The following is a 14,671-nucleotide window of genomic DNA, read 5'->3' as shown; positions in this document are numbered from 1 at the left end:
TCCCGTTAGTCAATTCTTCCCTATAATTAGTTTAAATGAGGTTTTATTCTTAGTAAGATTTAAGGGACATTACATTGGTGGTCTGACTGGAAGATGAAGATGGAGAGGGCTTTTTCCCTCGTCCTGGAATGAGTGACAACCATGGGAAAAATTTGCACACCAGGATCAGGGCAAGTGGTGTAACTATGATGTAAAGGTGAGAAGAGCACGTAGTAGAAAGTATACTGACTTTGGACCACAACCTGTATTTGAATCCTAGCTTTCCCATGAATATTGTTACCTCAGGAGGTTAGGGTGTCTGATCCAGTGGTATGTGGTCTTTGAAGAGGTTTTGTTTTTTAAATAAACGACGTAGGCAGCTTGGGAGACGACACAGATGATTGGTGTGTGTGTGTGATGAGAGAAGAGCCTAAAAGTAAAATGTAGCAATGAAATAACTGCTATATGATTCTAAGTCCAGTTACATGAGTCCGAGGAAATGTCCTTTCCCAAGCCTCAGCTATGTTTCCAGTCCTTATGGCATCAGTACTTGGCTGAGTATTTTCAGTAAATGTAAATGAAATATACTAGCTGCACCAGTGCACAGCAACAGCTGTACACAGAGATGACATCAAGAAAAATGGCACCACTGACTCACACTCACACAAAGCACATGGAAACTAGGGAGCTTTATTGGTTACATATTGTGCTGCAGAGCCAACAGAGGCAGCATTAGAGCCAGAGGATACATGCAGACAGGCAGCTTCAACTATACACATGCACCCAAGGAGCCCTGAGTCACTGCTCATGGCTTCGCCCTGGTTTCCAGCGACAGGGTCTGGCCTCCTTGGTCCCATGCTTGGAGCAGGAATGTAGGAGAAGCTGCTGCACCTAGACTCCAAGGGGCAGGGGAGAGACCAGAGCACCTGCCTGAGCAAGTAGGTGTGGACCGACAGATACTGATGTGTCCCCTAGCAAGGGGGCCTATAATGTAATAACAGTTTATTTGAGGGCTACTTCCCTAGCCCTCCCGATCTTTAAAATACAAAAAAAAAAAAAAAAAAAAAATAGACTTTATTCTCTTAAAAATACATTCCATTCAGTACATGTTCTGAGCTGTGAAGCAGCAGGAAAGTAGGGCCCCTTTCCCTATGATCTTGGTTGTGAGGCTTTGAGGAGAACCCTGTTGTTCCCCACCCTGGGGTATTTAAAAGGTAATCCCTAAAAGCAGCTCTTCCAAAGCAGTCTTGTCAGAGTAATGATAAACCCACACCAACAAAGGCAGCTGGGGACCCAGGGGCAGGGTCCCTATTCCTTTACTGGGAAATGATAGCACATGGCACTAACCCACTAAATATAGAGAACTAAAACTGCCCCAGGATGGCAAGTCCAAGACCAACACAGACGCTCCCACACCCCACGAGGGTGATAGCGTCACGTGCAGGCCTGCCTGTGGCCGAGGCTGGAATTCTTGGCCCCACTGCAAATCCCTGTGGCCCACCAGGAACTGTTTCCTTGCTACACAAAAGCAGAAACAGCCGCAACTTCTCTGCCCACCGTCCCTGCAGCTTTCTCTGGTGGTTTCTAGTACCAGAGTGGTGACAGACAGGCGGGGGCAGGTGGAGGAGACCAGCTCCTAGCACTGAGCCAGCTCTACTTTCTCCAAGCAAGCAGCTCTGGAGTGTCAGCTTCCCAGACCTTACTAGGAACCCTCCCATACCCCATACACCTGCCAGTAAAATTCCGAGTTAGAGCCAAGCTGCAGAAGAGGCTGGTCATAAAAGTGGATTTGTTGGCTGGGACAGAGGGAATATTTGGCTTGATTAGACAACTATTCAACTACCAGGTCTCCCATTTGGAAGTTTCCCCCAGGACCCCTGATGGTGAGGCCTGGGTCCAGACGGTCACACCTAGGTTGCTTTTCAGAAACAGGCCTTCCAACTTTGGAATTTGACAGCCAGCCTTGCCAGCCATTTGAAGCCCAGAGGAACTGAGCCTCTAGCGTTCACTTGCTATTACAAATATATTTTCTGCAATGCTGAGGACATTTAAAAATAAAATCTATTTTACAGCGGCTCTAGAAAGTGTGCAGATTAAGGAAACAATATTTATCCTGAAATAACTGTTACAATCAAACCCTATTGCACTCAGATTTTAAGACAGCAGCCCCAGCAAAAGGGCACCATAGCTGCCCCTCTTCCACAGAGCATTCTGGGTGGTGGCAGATGTTGGTGCTGCTAAAATGTGGAAAGATCCAGACTTTGGCACCAGGAGCTACAGCACCAGAATCCAGGGCTCCCAACGCCCAAAAAGACGAATTACTGGCGAGATCTTTATAGGCATCGTTTGGCGCCCTTCTGTTTCCACCAGCAACGAACCACAGACCTAATTTCCTATAGCCTCAGTTGACCGCCACAGGGGTCTGTTTCCTTTGGACTCTCAGGGTTGACAACCAGTTAAGAAGAATGGCAGGAAGGCTACAAGTGAGAGGTTGCAGCTTGAGCCAATGACCCAGGAAAAGCAGCAGGAAGAGATTTTGAAAACAGCATCTTGAGTATCTGAGGCAGCAATGTGAAGAAAAGGCAAAAGCCACGTGACAAATACCCTTAGATTGGCAAACTCCAGAAAATGGAAGTATAAGCAAAACACTCCTGTCCATGAAAGTAGGTGCTCCCCAAGCCTCCTCCAGGATCACCAAATCTGATGCAGACAAGGGAGGGGCAAACGCTGGTTCCCACCCTGAGCGGAGGCAGAGAAGATTCAAGAAGCACTGGAACAGGAGATATACACACCTTGTGCTGTGGAAAGCACATGGCCTGCTGTGTGGCACTGGGCAAGGTTGATATTGAAAAGGGCTGCAGAGACCATCTAACCTCACCCTTTCACTGTATAAACTGGAAAAGTGACGCCAAGGGAACTTCTCTGAGTTCATCCTCATGACATTAAAACATGGGGAACTGGAAAGAATAAGGCCCAGGAAAACAAAGGCGATGGGAAGGACACATGTAAACCATTTGGACAATACCTTCCACGATTAAGAATCACCCCCCACAGGGAGGAAACAAAAATCTTAGAATGCCAGATTTAGGATCCTTAGAGACCATCCATTTCACTCATTTTACAGATAGGGAAACTGAGGCCCCAAGAGGACAATGACTTGCCCAAGGTCACGTAGCAAGGAAGTACAAAGCCATGAAGAAAATTCAGCTTTCCTGACTTCCACTCTAATGCTCTTTCACTATGAAGGAACAGTGTCTGCTTCATAAAGGTAGCCTTTGAAAGGGGATCCCTTCTTTGAACTGAGAATGCTATAGAAAAAGCAGTGCCAAGAATGTATGGTTCTTTCCCCACGTGATTGGTATAAGGAATCTAATCAATTTTTCTTTATGTGGCTTCCTGAAAGGTTTGCTACATTTTGAATTGTATGAATCTAGGGCCCTTGATGGCACGTATTACCTTTCCTCCAATGAAGTCATCATAATGATAGTTGGTTTGCAGAAATCATGGGCCCACTTCTGTAGGAATGCATCAGCTTGGTAAAGTGCGATACCTCCTCCACGGGGGATGAGGAGGAGGAACAAAGTCCATGCCTTTCATAGAGCGATTGCTTTGTGGAGTGACTAAGGGGAAATCGCTTCTTCCTGTCTACTTTCCCCTGTGCTGGCGCTTCCTAGAAGGCAGAGTATGCTGGGTCAGGCCCAGGTTCGTCTGGGAGTATTCCAAAGGAGAAAACAACAAAGTCAGCCTGAAGTCTCCAGCCACAGGAGAGGAGCAGGCAAGGCCAGCAGCATGTTGGTGCCCAGGGAAGGAGATGCATGAGGCTCGTGCACTTCCAGGTGCCTTTGGAAGGTGAACAGAGAGCCGGGGTTGGGGGGGTGGGGGAGGGGGGTGTGATGTCATTCCAGTAGGTGGGTACCTGTGTGCTCTGCCCCCAGGAATCAATGGTCAGCCCGGGGGCCCAGTCAGAGAAACTTCAACCTAAAGGGTAGTTCCATAAACCCCTGTAAAAGTCTGAGGAACTCCACAGGGGAAGAAATGGAACCCCCTAGGCGGAGCTGACGGCTGGTGGGTGCATAGGCCCCTGGGGCAAATGAGGAGTGAACTGGATGCAGTGAAGAGACTAAGAAATCAGAACGTTAACCACAGAAGGGGTTGCCCTATGACACAGAACCCACCAAGGAGCAGAGAAGAGATTTGGCTGCTGTTGTGTGGCGGGGATACAAGGGGTTTCTATGTCTTTCCTCATTTGGGGGCCAGAGTGGCCCATCCTACCTGGGGGACGGGGAGAAGGAGAGAAGACTCATGCATCAGGGAAAGCTGGCCCTGGGTGACCATGTCCAGCTTGTAGTTTCTGATTCCCTCTGGCCAACTGGCAAAAAAGAAGCCACAGCCTGGCTCTCTGCCAGTCTCCCAGCCAAGGCCTGGTTTCTAGCCTGGCTCCTTCACAGGGCAGGAAGGCGCAAGAGCTGAGAAGCAGGAGCAGAGGAGACAGCAGACCTCACCAGCTGGCTCAGTTTTCCTCAGCACAGGGCCTGTTTGGCCGTAACCGTTCCTCAGCCCGGGGTCGCCCAGGCTCGGGCAGCCCCGGCTTTGCAGACAGTTCAGACCTTTCGAGGGAGTTGTGCAGTCGCCTGTAGACACTGAGTGTGCAGTCGTCACCTTCCTCCTGTGCCAACAGATGACAAAAGTCAGCTGCAGAGAACAATACAGTGAATAATAAGACACCCTCACTCCCCATCCAATGGCCCTCTCTAACAGGGAGATGTGGTGCAGACCAACCACAGCAGAACTGCAAAGGACTGGCCAATATCAAAGTTCCACCTATGAACTCCAAGCTGCTGAGAGCTCCTAGGGTAGACTGGGAGGCTCACAGCTGAACAGGAGCCCTAAAAAGCGACAGGACCAGGAACAGGGCCACTGGAGTGGGACCTCCACGTAGGGGCCAGCATTACTGGAGTGTTGCACGTGCAGGCTGCAGGCCTCTCAGGGTCAGAGCCATTTGCTTGCTGGAGAGGCAGGGAAGTATGAAAAGGAAGCTGGACAGCTCTTATCCTACTTCCCACCTACAGACTACCAAAAAGCTCACATATACCTTTCCTACCATATCTCATCTCATATGTGCCCCTCACCCTGTATTTCTCAGACATCCACAGTTTCAGCTTCATCCAACTTTCTCTGCACTCGTCTTCTACCAGAATTCTGCTTTTTAATGTTCTTGTTGCTCCTCCCCAGCTAATGCAGATCAAAGAATGAGTGAGAAAGTGGTTGGCAAGGTAAAAAAGCATTGGATTTAGAGACAAGAATCTTGGATTCAAATCTTAGCTCTTCCAGTAATTCACCTGGGTGGCCTTGGTGAAGAGACCCTTTGTGTCGCTGACCCTCCGTTTCTACATCTAAAAAATAGGGATAATATCCCCCCCACACACACCAGGGCTGTTGGAGAGACTGAATAAGACAGCGGGTGGGGAAGTGCTTTAAGGTACCCTGTAAAGACTCAGGGCTTTTCAACTTCACACACAGTCACCACCTGCCTTTTAAAAGAAAGGAACAGGGACTTCCCTGGTAGTCCAGTGGTTAAGAATCCGCCTTCCAATGCAGGAGGCGCAGGTTCGATCCCTGGTTGGGGAACTAAGATCCCACATGCCATGGGGCAACTAAGCCTGCATGCTCTAGAGCCCGCGCGCCTCAACTAGAGAGAAGCCCACACACCGCAACGAAAGATCCCACGTGCTGCAACTAAGACCCGGCGCAGCCAAAAATAAATATTTAAACAAATAATAAAAGAAGGGAACAATCTCTAGGTCAAAAACATCTTTCTTCATCACAGGACTCACATCTAAAAGACACTCCTGGGGGCTTCCCCTTCATATGTTGTTCTGGCACTCTGACCCTCATATAAGGAGAGATTCTAGATTTGTCTATCTAGTAACAAGCCACACTGAACCAGCCCTGCCCTCAGACTGATGACATAATGGGCTACATAGGTGTCTGGGACAAAAAGTGATGCTCGGGCATAAAGCTTATCCAAGTAGGCCCAGTGTAAGCCCCAGCTCTCCTCCGCCCCTACATGCCAGCAGCTGGCAAAGATCTGCCTAAACTGAGGCAGCCAAAGAACTCATTTCCTTGGCTCCATCTCTGCTCTACAGAAAGCCACTGTGCTTCCTCCTCTAACCCGGAACCTCCCAGCTGCAGATTCTTGTGCTTCTAGGTGCTGCTCTGTGGGGCTGTAAGGGGAGCTCCTTCGGCGACCCTGGCAAACCAAGAGAACAGAGGCCACATCTCTCTCCTTTTCTGTAGCCTTCATATGTGAAGGCAAAATGAAGGAGACAAATTGGGGAAAATTTTGGAAATTCATGCTGCTCTCTGCCAAATACCTTCTTCAAGGTACTTCATTCTTCTTTAAGGCCAAATCCACATTATTTTCAACAGTTCTCTGAACTACCCAGTTCTATTCAGTGTTTCTCAGCCCCAGTCTCCATAATCCTGAGTCACACAGGCCAGGGCAGAGGGGAACAAAAAAGAAAGTAAAGGAGAAAAGGGGAAAGTGGAAGGAGAACAGGAGAGAGGGAAAGAAGTGGGACTTACCATGCCTGCCAAGTGGTTCCAGGCTTCAGCCGTGACAGTATCTCCTACCCGATTCCGACGAGTGAGCACCTCTGACACGGTGAGGCTGCTTTGGGTTCTTCTGGAGGAGAGCTCGGGGGCATCCCCTGAGTTGCCTACCCTTCGAGTGCCCTGCTCAAAAAGGTATGAGCTGGGCTGTTCAAGGTCTGAATAGTCTGTGGAAGATCTCTGGATGTAGGTGTTGGTAGATTCCACATTTTTACCTATTCGAGTTGGGGGGTCTTCTAAAGAGTTCAAGTCTCGCCTACTCTTCCAGGCATTTCTCACAGTAACGTGTCTGGCATCTGACGAGCCCACTTCTAAAGGGCCACTATGGCTTTTCCACCTGATTGTCTCCGCTGTGGGTGCATGGCTATTCCTCTCCACAGGATCTGATGGCTTGATTATAATGCTGCTCCGAGAGACCACCGTTTCTGGCCTGTTCTTCGGGGCCCCATCTCCCATTCTTTCAGCTTCTGTGAACTGCAGGGTGATGTCATGTTTGTGAATGGAGAGCTCAAAGGGGGAGGTGACATGGTTACTAACCGACGTGAGCTCTGGTGGCCCCACCTGGATGTTGCTGGTGGACGTGTGCCTCTCCCGCAGGGCCTCGCCTAGAGCAGCTCTCGGGCTGCTGCTGTCAGAGGGGTAAATAGTTATACTGCTTGTCACTTTGTTTGGCCCTGGTTTGGAAGTAGACTTCTGTTTTTCCAATGTGGCCTCGGTTCCAGATCCTCCCATGACTTTTTTCACATCCTTATCAATGATGACGGGTTTGATGATGGCTCTAGATCGCAAGGCCTCTCTGGGGCTAAAGGGCCGCTGGCTTTTTACCCCGGCACCATTGGTCTCTGGGAGCTCCACGGCATTGGTGGAGGCTCTGACAGGTTTCCCAGATTCATTTTCTGTTCCCACATCTTTACCATTCTCAAAGAGGGAGGTTCTAAGTCCCCCTCGGGATTTGGCCTTTTCTCTAGAGTTGGGCTGTTGCTTGGGCTCTGGAGTAATGGTTGTGTTTACCAATTTGGCAGTAACAAGAGACACCATGTCCATATCGTCATCTGAGTCTGGCTTCTCTCTGCCACTGGATTTGATGACTCGACATCTCAGGGCCTCATGCTGACTACTGTCTTCCATCACAACTGCTATGGGTTGATCAACTCCTTCTTTATTGGGGGTTGAAAAGCCCTGAAAGATGTTCTCTTGGCTTCTGGAGCTATAAGGATACTTTGATAAAGGTGGAGCCTTGGAATTTGGGAAACTGGTATCAGCCTCTGGGCCGTTGGCAGCCTTTTTCCCCTTAGAGAGCCCTTCTGAGGAAGATCTTCTAGATGTTGCCAGAGCTCCCACGGCCTTAGAACTGCCAGAGTCTGCAGCCTGAGTTATTTGACTTCCATTGCCAGGCACCTGCCCCCTCTTGCCAAAGAGGGCCTCGGTGGAGGTGTCAGAAGCCTTGTCACCTCTCCCTGATATGTCATTGGGAACAGATCCATGGGTGGTATCACTAAATGTTCGTGTCGTCTTCTCTACTTTCCCCTTCAGCCCACTCTCAGTACCTAGCTTGGGAGTGCCCTTCCAAACTTTATTGTGCTCCTGGGCAGCTGGCGGGTAGCGGCTAAGCACTGACGGCTGTTCCCTGGACTTCTTCCCTTCACTCTGAGAGGAGACAGATGCGAATCGATCTTCAGTTCTCTTTGTCTCCTGAGTCGCACTGTCTGCACCTGCCCCTGTGTTGGAAGCTTTGGCTGCCCTCCTGTTGGTAAAGCTGGGAGAGGAAACCTGCCTGTTGCTCAGAGGATAGTTTTCATTGTTGAGAACAAATTCCCTGTTTCGGTGCCTTTCCCGCTTATGCTGAGGGGACAGTTCCCGGGTTGTCTGCTTGGACACAGGTGCCTCATTCCCATGCCCTCTAAACTTAGTCCTCTCGTGCCTGCCTTTGCTGGACAGGAAAGCATCTTCCCCTTCTACCTCCCCGTTCTCTAATTCTTTCTGTTTCTTGATTTGTAGCTTTATCTCCTCCAGCTGGCTGGCTAAGAGTTTGTTTTTATTTTGTTCACTTAAGTAATTATCCTGAAGGTCATTATTTTTGGCCCTCATTTTCTTAAGCTCTTCCTCCAAAGATTCAAAATGTTTGATTTGTGTCTTAAGTTTCTCAATCTCTTGGTTAAGGTCTTTTACTTTGTTGTCTTCCTGATTTCGGTTCTTTTCATTTTCTGATTTGTTTCTTGTTTCATTCTCTACCTGCTTTAGATAGTCCAGAGTTCCCTTCCTTCTTGATTCTTTGGATGGCAGTGTGGAAGAGATACCATCCTCAATTCGTAGGTCATTCCTTTCCAGAAGGTTAGAAGCATTCCTTGTATAATCTCGGTTCATTTTTTTGTTCTGCTCCAATTTTTGAGTGAGCTCTTTTATCAGTTTCTCGTTTTCTTTCACCTTTTCATTCAAGTATTTTCTCTCACTTACAAAGGTCAGAGTTAATGATTTCAGCTTTTCTAACTCTGACACTAAACTCTGCTCAGTTTTATCCAGCCGGTCCTCAGAAGATTCTAGTTCTTTCACTTTGACCCTGAGCACTTCCAGCTCAGAGGAGATTTTCTTTGTCAGGTTTCTCTCCTCATTCAGGCTCAAACACAGTTGGGTACAGTCATTCTTACTCCTGCTAAAGGCCTCCTCTAGCTTCTCCAGTTCAGCCATTCGTTTCTGAAGCCGCTCAATCTCAGATTTTAGCTCCCGGGTGAGGTTTTCCTCCTCCTCAAGTTTCTCCTTCATCTGCTGACAGAGATCCTCTGCTCTCTTAATCTCCTCGTCTTTGCCTTCGATTCTCAGCACTCGCTGGCGCAGCACGTCAACCTCAGCCAACATGCTGGAGCTGCCGCCTTCCGCCTGGATCACCTTGTCCTGGAGATCCAGGAGCTCATCCTCTGCTTTCTGGAGGCTTTTTGTGGCTTCCTCCAACTCATCAAGACGGCGGCTTAGACTCTGTAATTTAAACCGCAGGTGGCGGCTGGAAGCAGTATCCTTGTAGCTTGTAAATTCAGCCATGTCTACTGCCAGCCAATGTGGGCTCCTAGAGGCACCCAATTCCACTCGAGGGGATGAGAAACGGTTACCTTTCTCTTGGCATCCACAACCTTCTTTGGCAGCTCGAGACCATTATCAGTCTACAGAAGAAAAGCAGAAAGCATGTCAGGCAGCAAATCTAAAACCTCTACTTCAACTCCCAGTTGTAAAGAGTTCCCATATGTAATTCTTGTGCCTAGAACATGGCAGGTGTTGAAATTTGTTGAATGACTGAATTTGACTAAACCTGCAGGAAAACACTGGTTCTTTACGGCTGATGCCTAGTTTCACCCTAATGAAGAATGCCACCAATGGCAGCATGGCAAAAAGACAGAGAAAAATGCCTCATTTACATGACCAACTGTTCGATATTCAGGAAGCAAAGTCCAACCCAAGAAGGATAAAAATAAAATCTGCACCTAGAAGCATCATAAGGATACAGCAGAATACCACAAGATATTTTAAAAGCAGTAAGGGGTGGGGGGGAGCAAACAGTCTAAGAAGAAATAACAACTGAACTGGATTCTCAGCAGAAACTTTTAAGTGGACATCAAGAAGATAAAAGACATGATAACAAACAAAAAAGATATGATAACATCTTTAAAAGTTCTAAGAGAAAATAACTAACCTAGAAGTAAATCTCCTAGAAGTAAATACCAAGAGAAACTATGAAAGAAAGATATAATTAGTCGAAACACTTTAAGAACAAATAAAAGGAAAATAAAAATTTAAGTGTTTATCACTGAAAAAACTATTGATAGACGTAGATGCAAGAAGGAAAAGAAATTAACCCAGACAAGCACTGATTGATTCAGTTAAACAATAAAAATCAATTAGGGATTGGTTTTATCCTGCTCCTTCTCCCCAAAGTGGAACTGAAACACTAAACAGTAATAACATGTAAATCATAGAGAGAGAAATCAGAATTCAAGTGTTCTTAGGATGTTATATTCTTTGCGAAGAGGATAGTGTTATTATAACTAACTTTAGACCTTGTTAAGAATAGATATTAATCATATATCTGATAAGGCATTAATAAGCAGAATATGTAAAGAACTTCTACAACTTAACAGCGAAAAAGAACCTGATTTAAAAATGGGAAAAGGACTTGAATAGACATTTCTCCAAAGATGATATCCAAGGACGACTACTATCAAAAAACAAAAAGTGTGCAGATGTGGAGAACTGGAACCCTTGTACACTGTTGGTGGGAAAATGCTATAGCTACTATGGAAAAACATGATGGTGGTTCCTCAAAAAATTAAAAACTAATTATCATATGACCCAGCAATTCCACTTCTGGATATATATCCAAAAAATGAAAGAATGATCTCAGAGGGATGTTTGCACACCTGTTTTTTTTAATTTTTCTTTTGGCCACACTGTGCAGCTTGCGGGATCTTACTTCCCCAACCAGGGATCAAACCCAGGCCCCTTGCAGTGGAAGCGCAGGGTCCTAACCACTGGACCGCCAGGGAAGTCCCCATACCTATGTTCATAGCAGCATTTTCACAAGAGCCAAAAGGTGGAAGCAACCTAAATGTCCATCAGTGGATGAATGGATACACAAAATGTGGTTTATACATACAATGAAATGTTATTCAATCTTAAAAAGGAAGGAAATTCTGACGCTTCAACATGTATGCACCTTGAGGACGTTGTACTAAGTGAAATAATCCAGTCACAAAAGACAAATGCTATATGATTTCACTTATATGAGGTACCTGGAGTAGTCAAATTCATAAAAACAAAGTAGAATGGTGATGGCCAGAGGCTGAGGGAAAAAGGAAATAGGGACTTGTTGTTCAATGGGTATAGAACCATTTTTATCTTTCAGTTCTGCAAGATAAAATATGTTCCAGAGATTGGTTGGACAACAGTGTGTATATATACTTAACACTACTAAAAAAGTGTACATTTAAAAATGGTTAAGATGATACATTTTATGTTATGCATTTTTTGCCAAAATAAAAAATAATTTTTAAAAACGTTAAGGCACAAAAGAAGTAAAATACACAGAGATGGTAGGGCATACTTTCAGTTTCTGGTCCAGCATGTAAGGAGCTTCTAAAGTCATCACCTCTTCCTAACAAGTAAAAAGCTGAACAAACAAAATCAACAACTCTTCTTAGATCCATCAGAGAACTGAGGTTACAGAGAAAACTGCTTCCCCCAAAGTTAAACAGACAAGTGGATACAGAGAACACAATTTACCAGAGCAGAAATGCAGGAGTAGAAACCTCCACAGGAACTAATACCAGGGTAGGAAAACCTAAACTGCAACTGACCAACTTCTCGAGGCTCAGGGTGGACAACTTTGGGAGTCAAAAACAACAGAGGGTGTCTCAGTCTTAGTTAGGTGGGGGGTGCACCACATTTTGTGAGCTTTACCTCCAGGAGCTGTACCAGGTTCCCACAGTGAAGATGGGAAAAAATCCCCTCATGCTTCCAGCTGGAGGAGGGTAAATTAACCATTTTGAAACCAGGGTCTAACCTATTAGAGTCTTATCCGAGCCTAACTAACCTGGGGGAAGGAAAATACCCAACTCCAGCTACCTCTAACTTTCTACATGGTGGAAGGAATATGCCCAACTCCAGCCATCCTGTACCACCTAGGGGATGGGGTAGGGAGAGGGGTGGCATGTAGGACCTGACATTGAGAAGCACTTGTGAAATTCATAGCCCGGGGGCCCAGGCTTACTAAAACACTGAGACCTGATCATGGGACAACAGGATACTTCCCCTTCCCCAACACTATACCACAACATCACTAAAGGCCTACTTGCCTAAGTTATTTTTACCCAGGACATCATGTCCAGCTTTCAACAAAAAATTACAAGGCATACTAAAAGACAAAAACACAGTTTAAAGAAACAGAGCAAGCATCAGAACCAGACTCAGATATGGAAGAGCTGTTAGAATTCAGATAGAAATTCAAAATGACTATGATTAATATGCTAAAGACTCTAACGGAAAAATTAGACAACATGCAAGGTCATATGGGTAATGTAAGAAAAGAAACAGAAATTACAGAAAAGAGTCAAAAAGAAACGTTAGAGATCAAAAACACCAACAGAAATGAAAAATGCCTTTGTCTCATTAGTAAACTAGACACAGCTGGTAAAGAATCTCTGAGCTTGAGGATATGTCAGTAGAAACTTCTAAACCTGAAAAGCAGAGAGAAAGAATGACTGCAAAAAAATGGAACAGAATATCCAAGAAGTGTGGGATAACTACAAGAAGTGTGGGATAACTACAAGAAGTGTAACACATGTGTAACGGGAATACCAGAAGAAGAAAGGAAGAGAAGAAAAATTTGAAGCAATAATGACAGAATTTCCCCAAATTAATGCCAGCACCAAACCACAGATTCAGGAAGCTCAGAACACCAAGCAAGATAAATGCTAAAAACAAAAACAAAAACACCAAGGCATATCATATTCACACTACAGAAAATCAAAGATAACGGAAAAATCCTGAAAGAACCCAGAGGAATAAACACCTTACCTACAGAGGAACAAAGATAAGAATTAACATCTGACTTCTCAGAAATCATGCAAGTGACAAGACAGTAGAGTGAAATATTTTAAATGTTGAGAGAGAAACACCACCAATGTAGACTGCTGTACCCTACAAAATTATCCTTCAAAAGTGAAGGAGAGGGACTTCCCTGGTGGTCCAGTGGTAAAGAATCCACCTTCCAACGCAGGAGATGCGGGTTTGATCCCTGGTTGGGAACTAAGATCCCACATGCCACGGGGCAACTAAGCCCACGCGCCACAACTACTGAGCCCATGTGCCTCAACTAGAGGGCCTGCGTGCTGCAAACTACAGAGCCCATGCACTCTGGAGCTCACATGCCACAACTGCAGAGCCCATGCGCTCTGGAGCCTGTGTACCACAACTAGAAAGAGAAAACCCATGCATCACAACTAGAGAGAACCCGTGCACCACAACAAAAGATCCCACATGCCGCATGCTGCAACTAAGACCCAACACAGCCAAAAATAAAAAATAAATTTTAAAAAAGTCAATTCCGAAAGTGAAGGAGAAGTAAAGACTTTCTAGGACAAATAAAAATTGAGGGGATCTGTTGCCAGTTGACCCACCTTACAAAAAATGTTAAAAGAAGTTCTTCAGTAAGAAGGAAAACGATATAGGTCAAAAACTCAGAACACATAAAAAAAAGGACGAGCATTAGAGAAGGAATAAGTCCAAGTAAAATAAAATTTTTAATTGTTCCTATTCTTAATTTATCTAACAGATAATTCTTCAAAATAATAATAGCAATAATGCCACAACTACTGAAGCCCACACGCCTACAGCCCATGCTCCACAATAAGAGAAGCCACCGCAGTGAGAAGCCTGCGCACCACGGTGAAGAGTAGCCCCCACTCACACGACTAGAGAAAGCCCAGGTGCAGCAACGAAGACCCAATGCAGCCAAAAATAAATAAATTAATTTTTTTTAAAAACCCACTTTAAATTTTAATAAAGACATATATAGATTAAAAGTAAAGGGATCAAGAAAGATATACCATCTAACACTAATCAAAAGAAAGCTGGAGTAGCTACATTAATTTCAGATAGCAGATTTTAGAACAAGGAATGTTATCAAGGGGAAAGGGGGATATAACATAATGATAAAGGGGTCAATTCTCCAAGAAGACAATAGTCCTTAATGTGTATGTGCATCAAAATATGTGAGGCAAAAACTGATTGAACTGCAAGGAGAAATAGATAAATCAATTACTATAGTTGGAGAGTTCAACACCTCTCTATGATAAATGGACAGATCCAGCAGGCAGAAAATCAGTAAGGACATAGCTGAACTCAGCAACACCATCAATCAACTGGATATAATGGACATCTATAGACTATTTCATCCAACAAAAAAATAAACATTCTTCTCAAGTTCACATGGAACATTCACCAAGACAGACTACATTCTGGGTCATAAAACACACCCAAACAAGTTTAAAAGAAACTATACAATGTCTACTCCCAGACCACAATGGAATGGAACTAG

General features: G+C 45.3%; 1 protein-coding gene across 4 annotated transcripts in view; it reads right to left on the bottom strand.

Annotated features, from left to right (window-relative positions):
- Positions 1-653: 653 nt before the first annotated feature.
- Positions 654-14,671, bottom strand: part of LUZP1 (leucine zipper protein 1) — an 80,886-nt gene continuing 66,868 nt past the window's right edge. For all 4 annotated transcript variants that reach the window (XM_022552164.3, XM_022552168.3, XM_089899295.1 and 1 more), the window contains 2 exons: positions 6,565-9,743; positions 654-4,645 (listed from right to left, as the gene is read on the bottom strand). In XM_022552164.3, the coding sequence (XP_022407872.1) occupies positions 4,490-4,645; positions 6,565-9,624 (3,216 nt within the window). In that variant the 5' untranslated portion in view covers positions 9,625-9,743 and the 3' untranslated portion in view covers positions 654-4,489. The remainder of the gene's footprint in view (positions 4,646-6,564; positions 9,744-14,671) is intronic.

Source organism: Delphinapterus leucas, chromosome 1, assembly GCF_059928025.1.
Source record: "Delphinapterus leucas isolate spDelLeu-1000000601 "Yukka" chromosome 1, BTC_Dleu_Yukka2, whole genome shotgun sequence".
Lineage (NCBI taxonomy): Eukaryota > Metazoa > Chordata > Mammalia > Artiodactyla > Monodontidae > Delphinapterus > Delphinapterus leucas.
The sequence above is the reverse complement of the archived record's forward strand: the minus strand, read 5'-3'. Positions and strand labels throughout refer to the sequence as shown.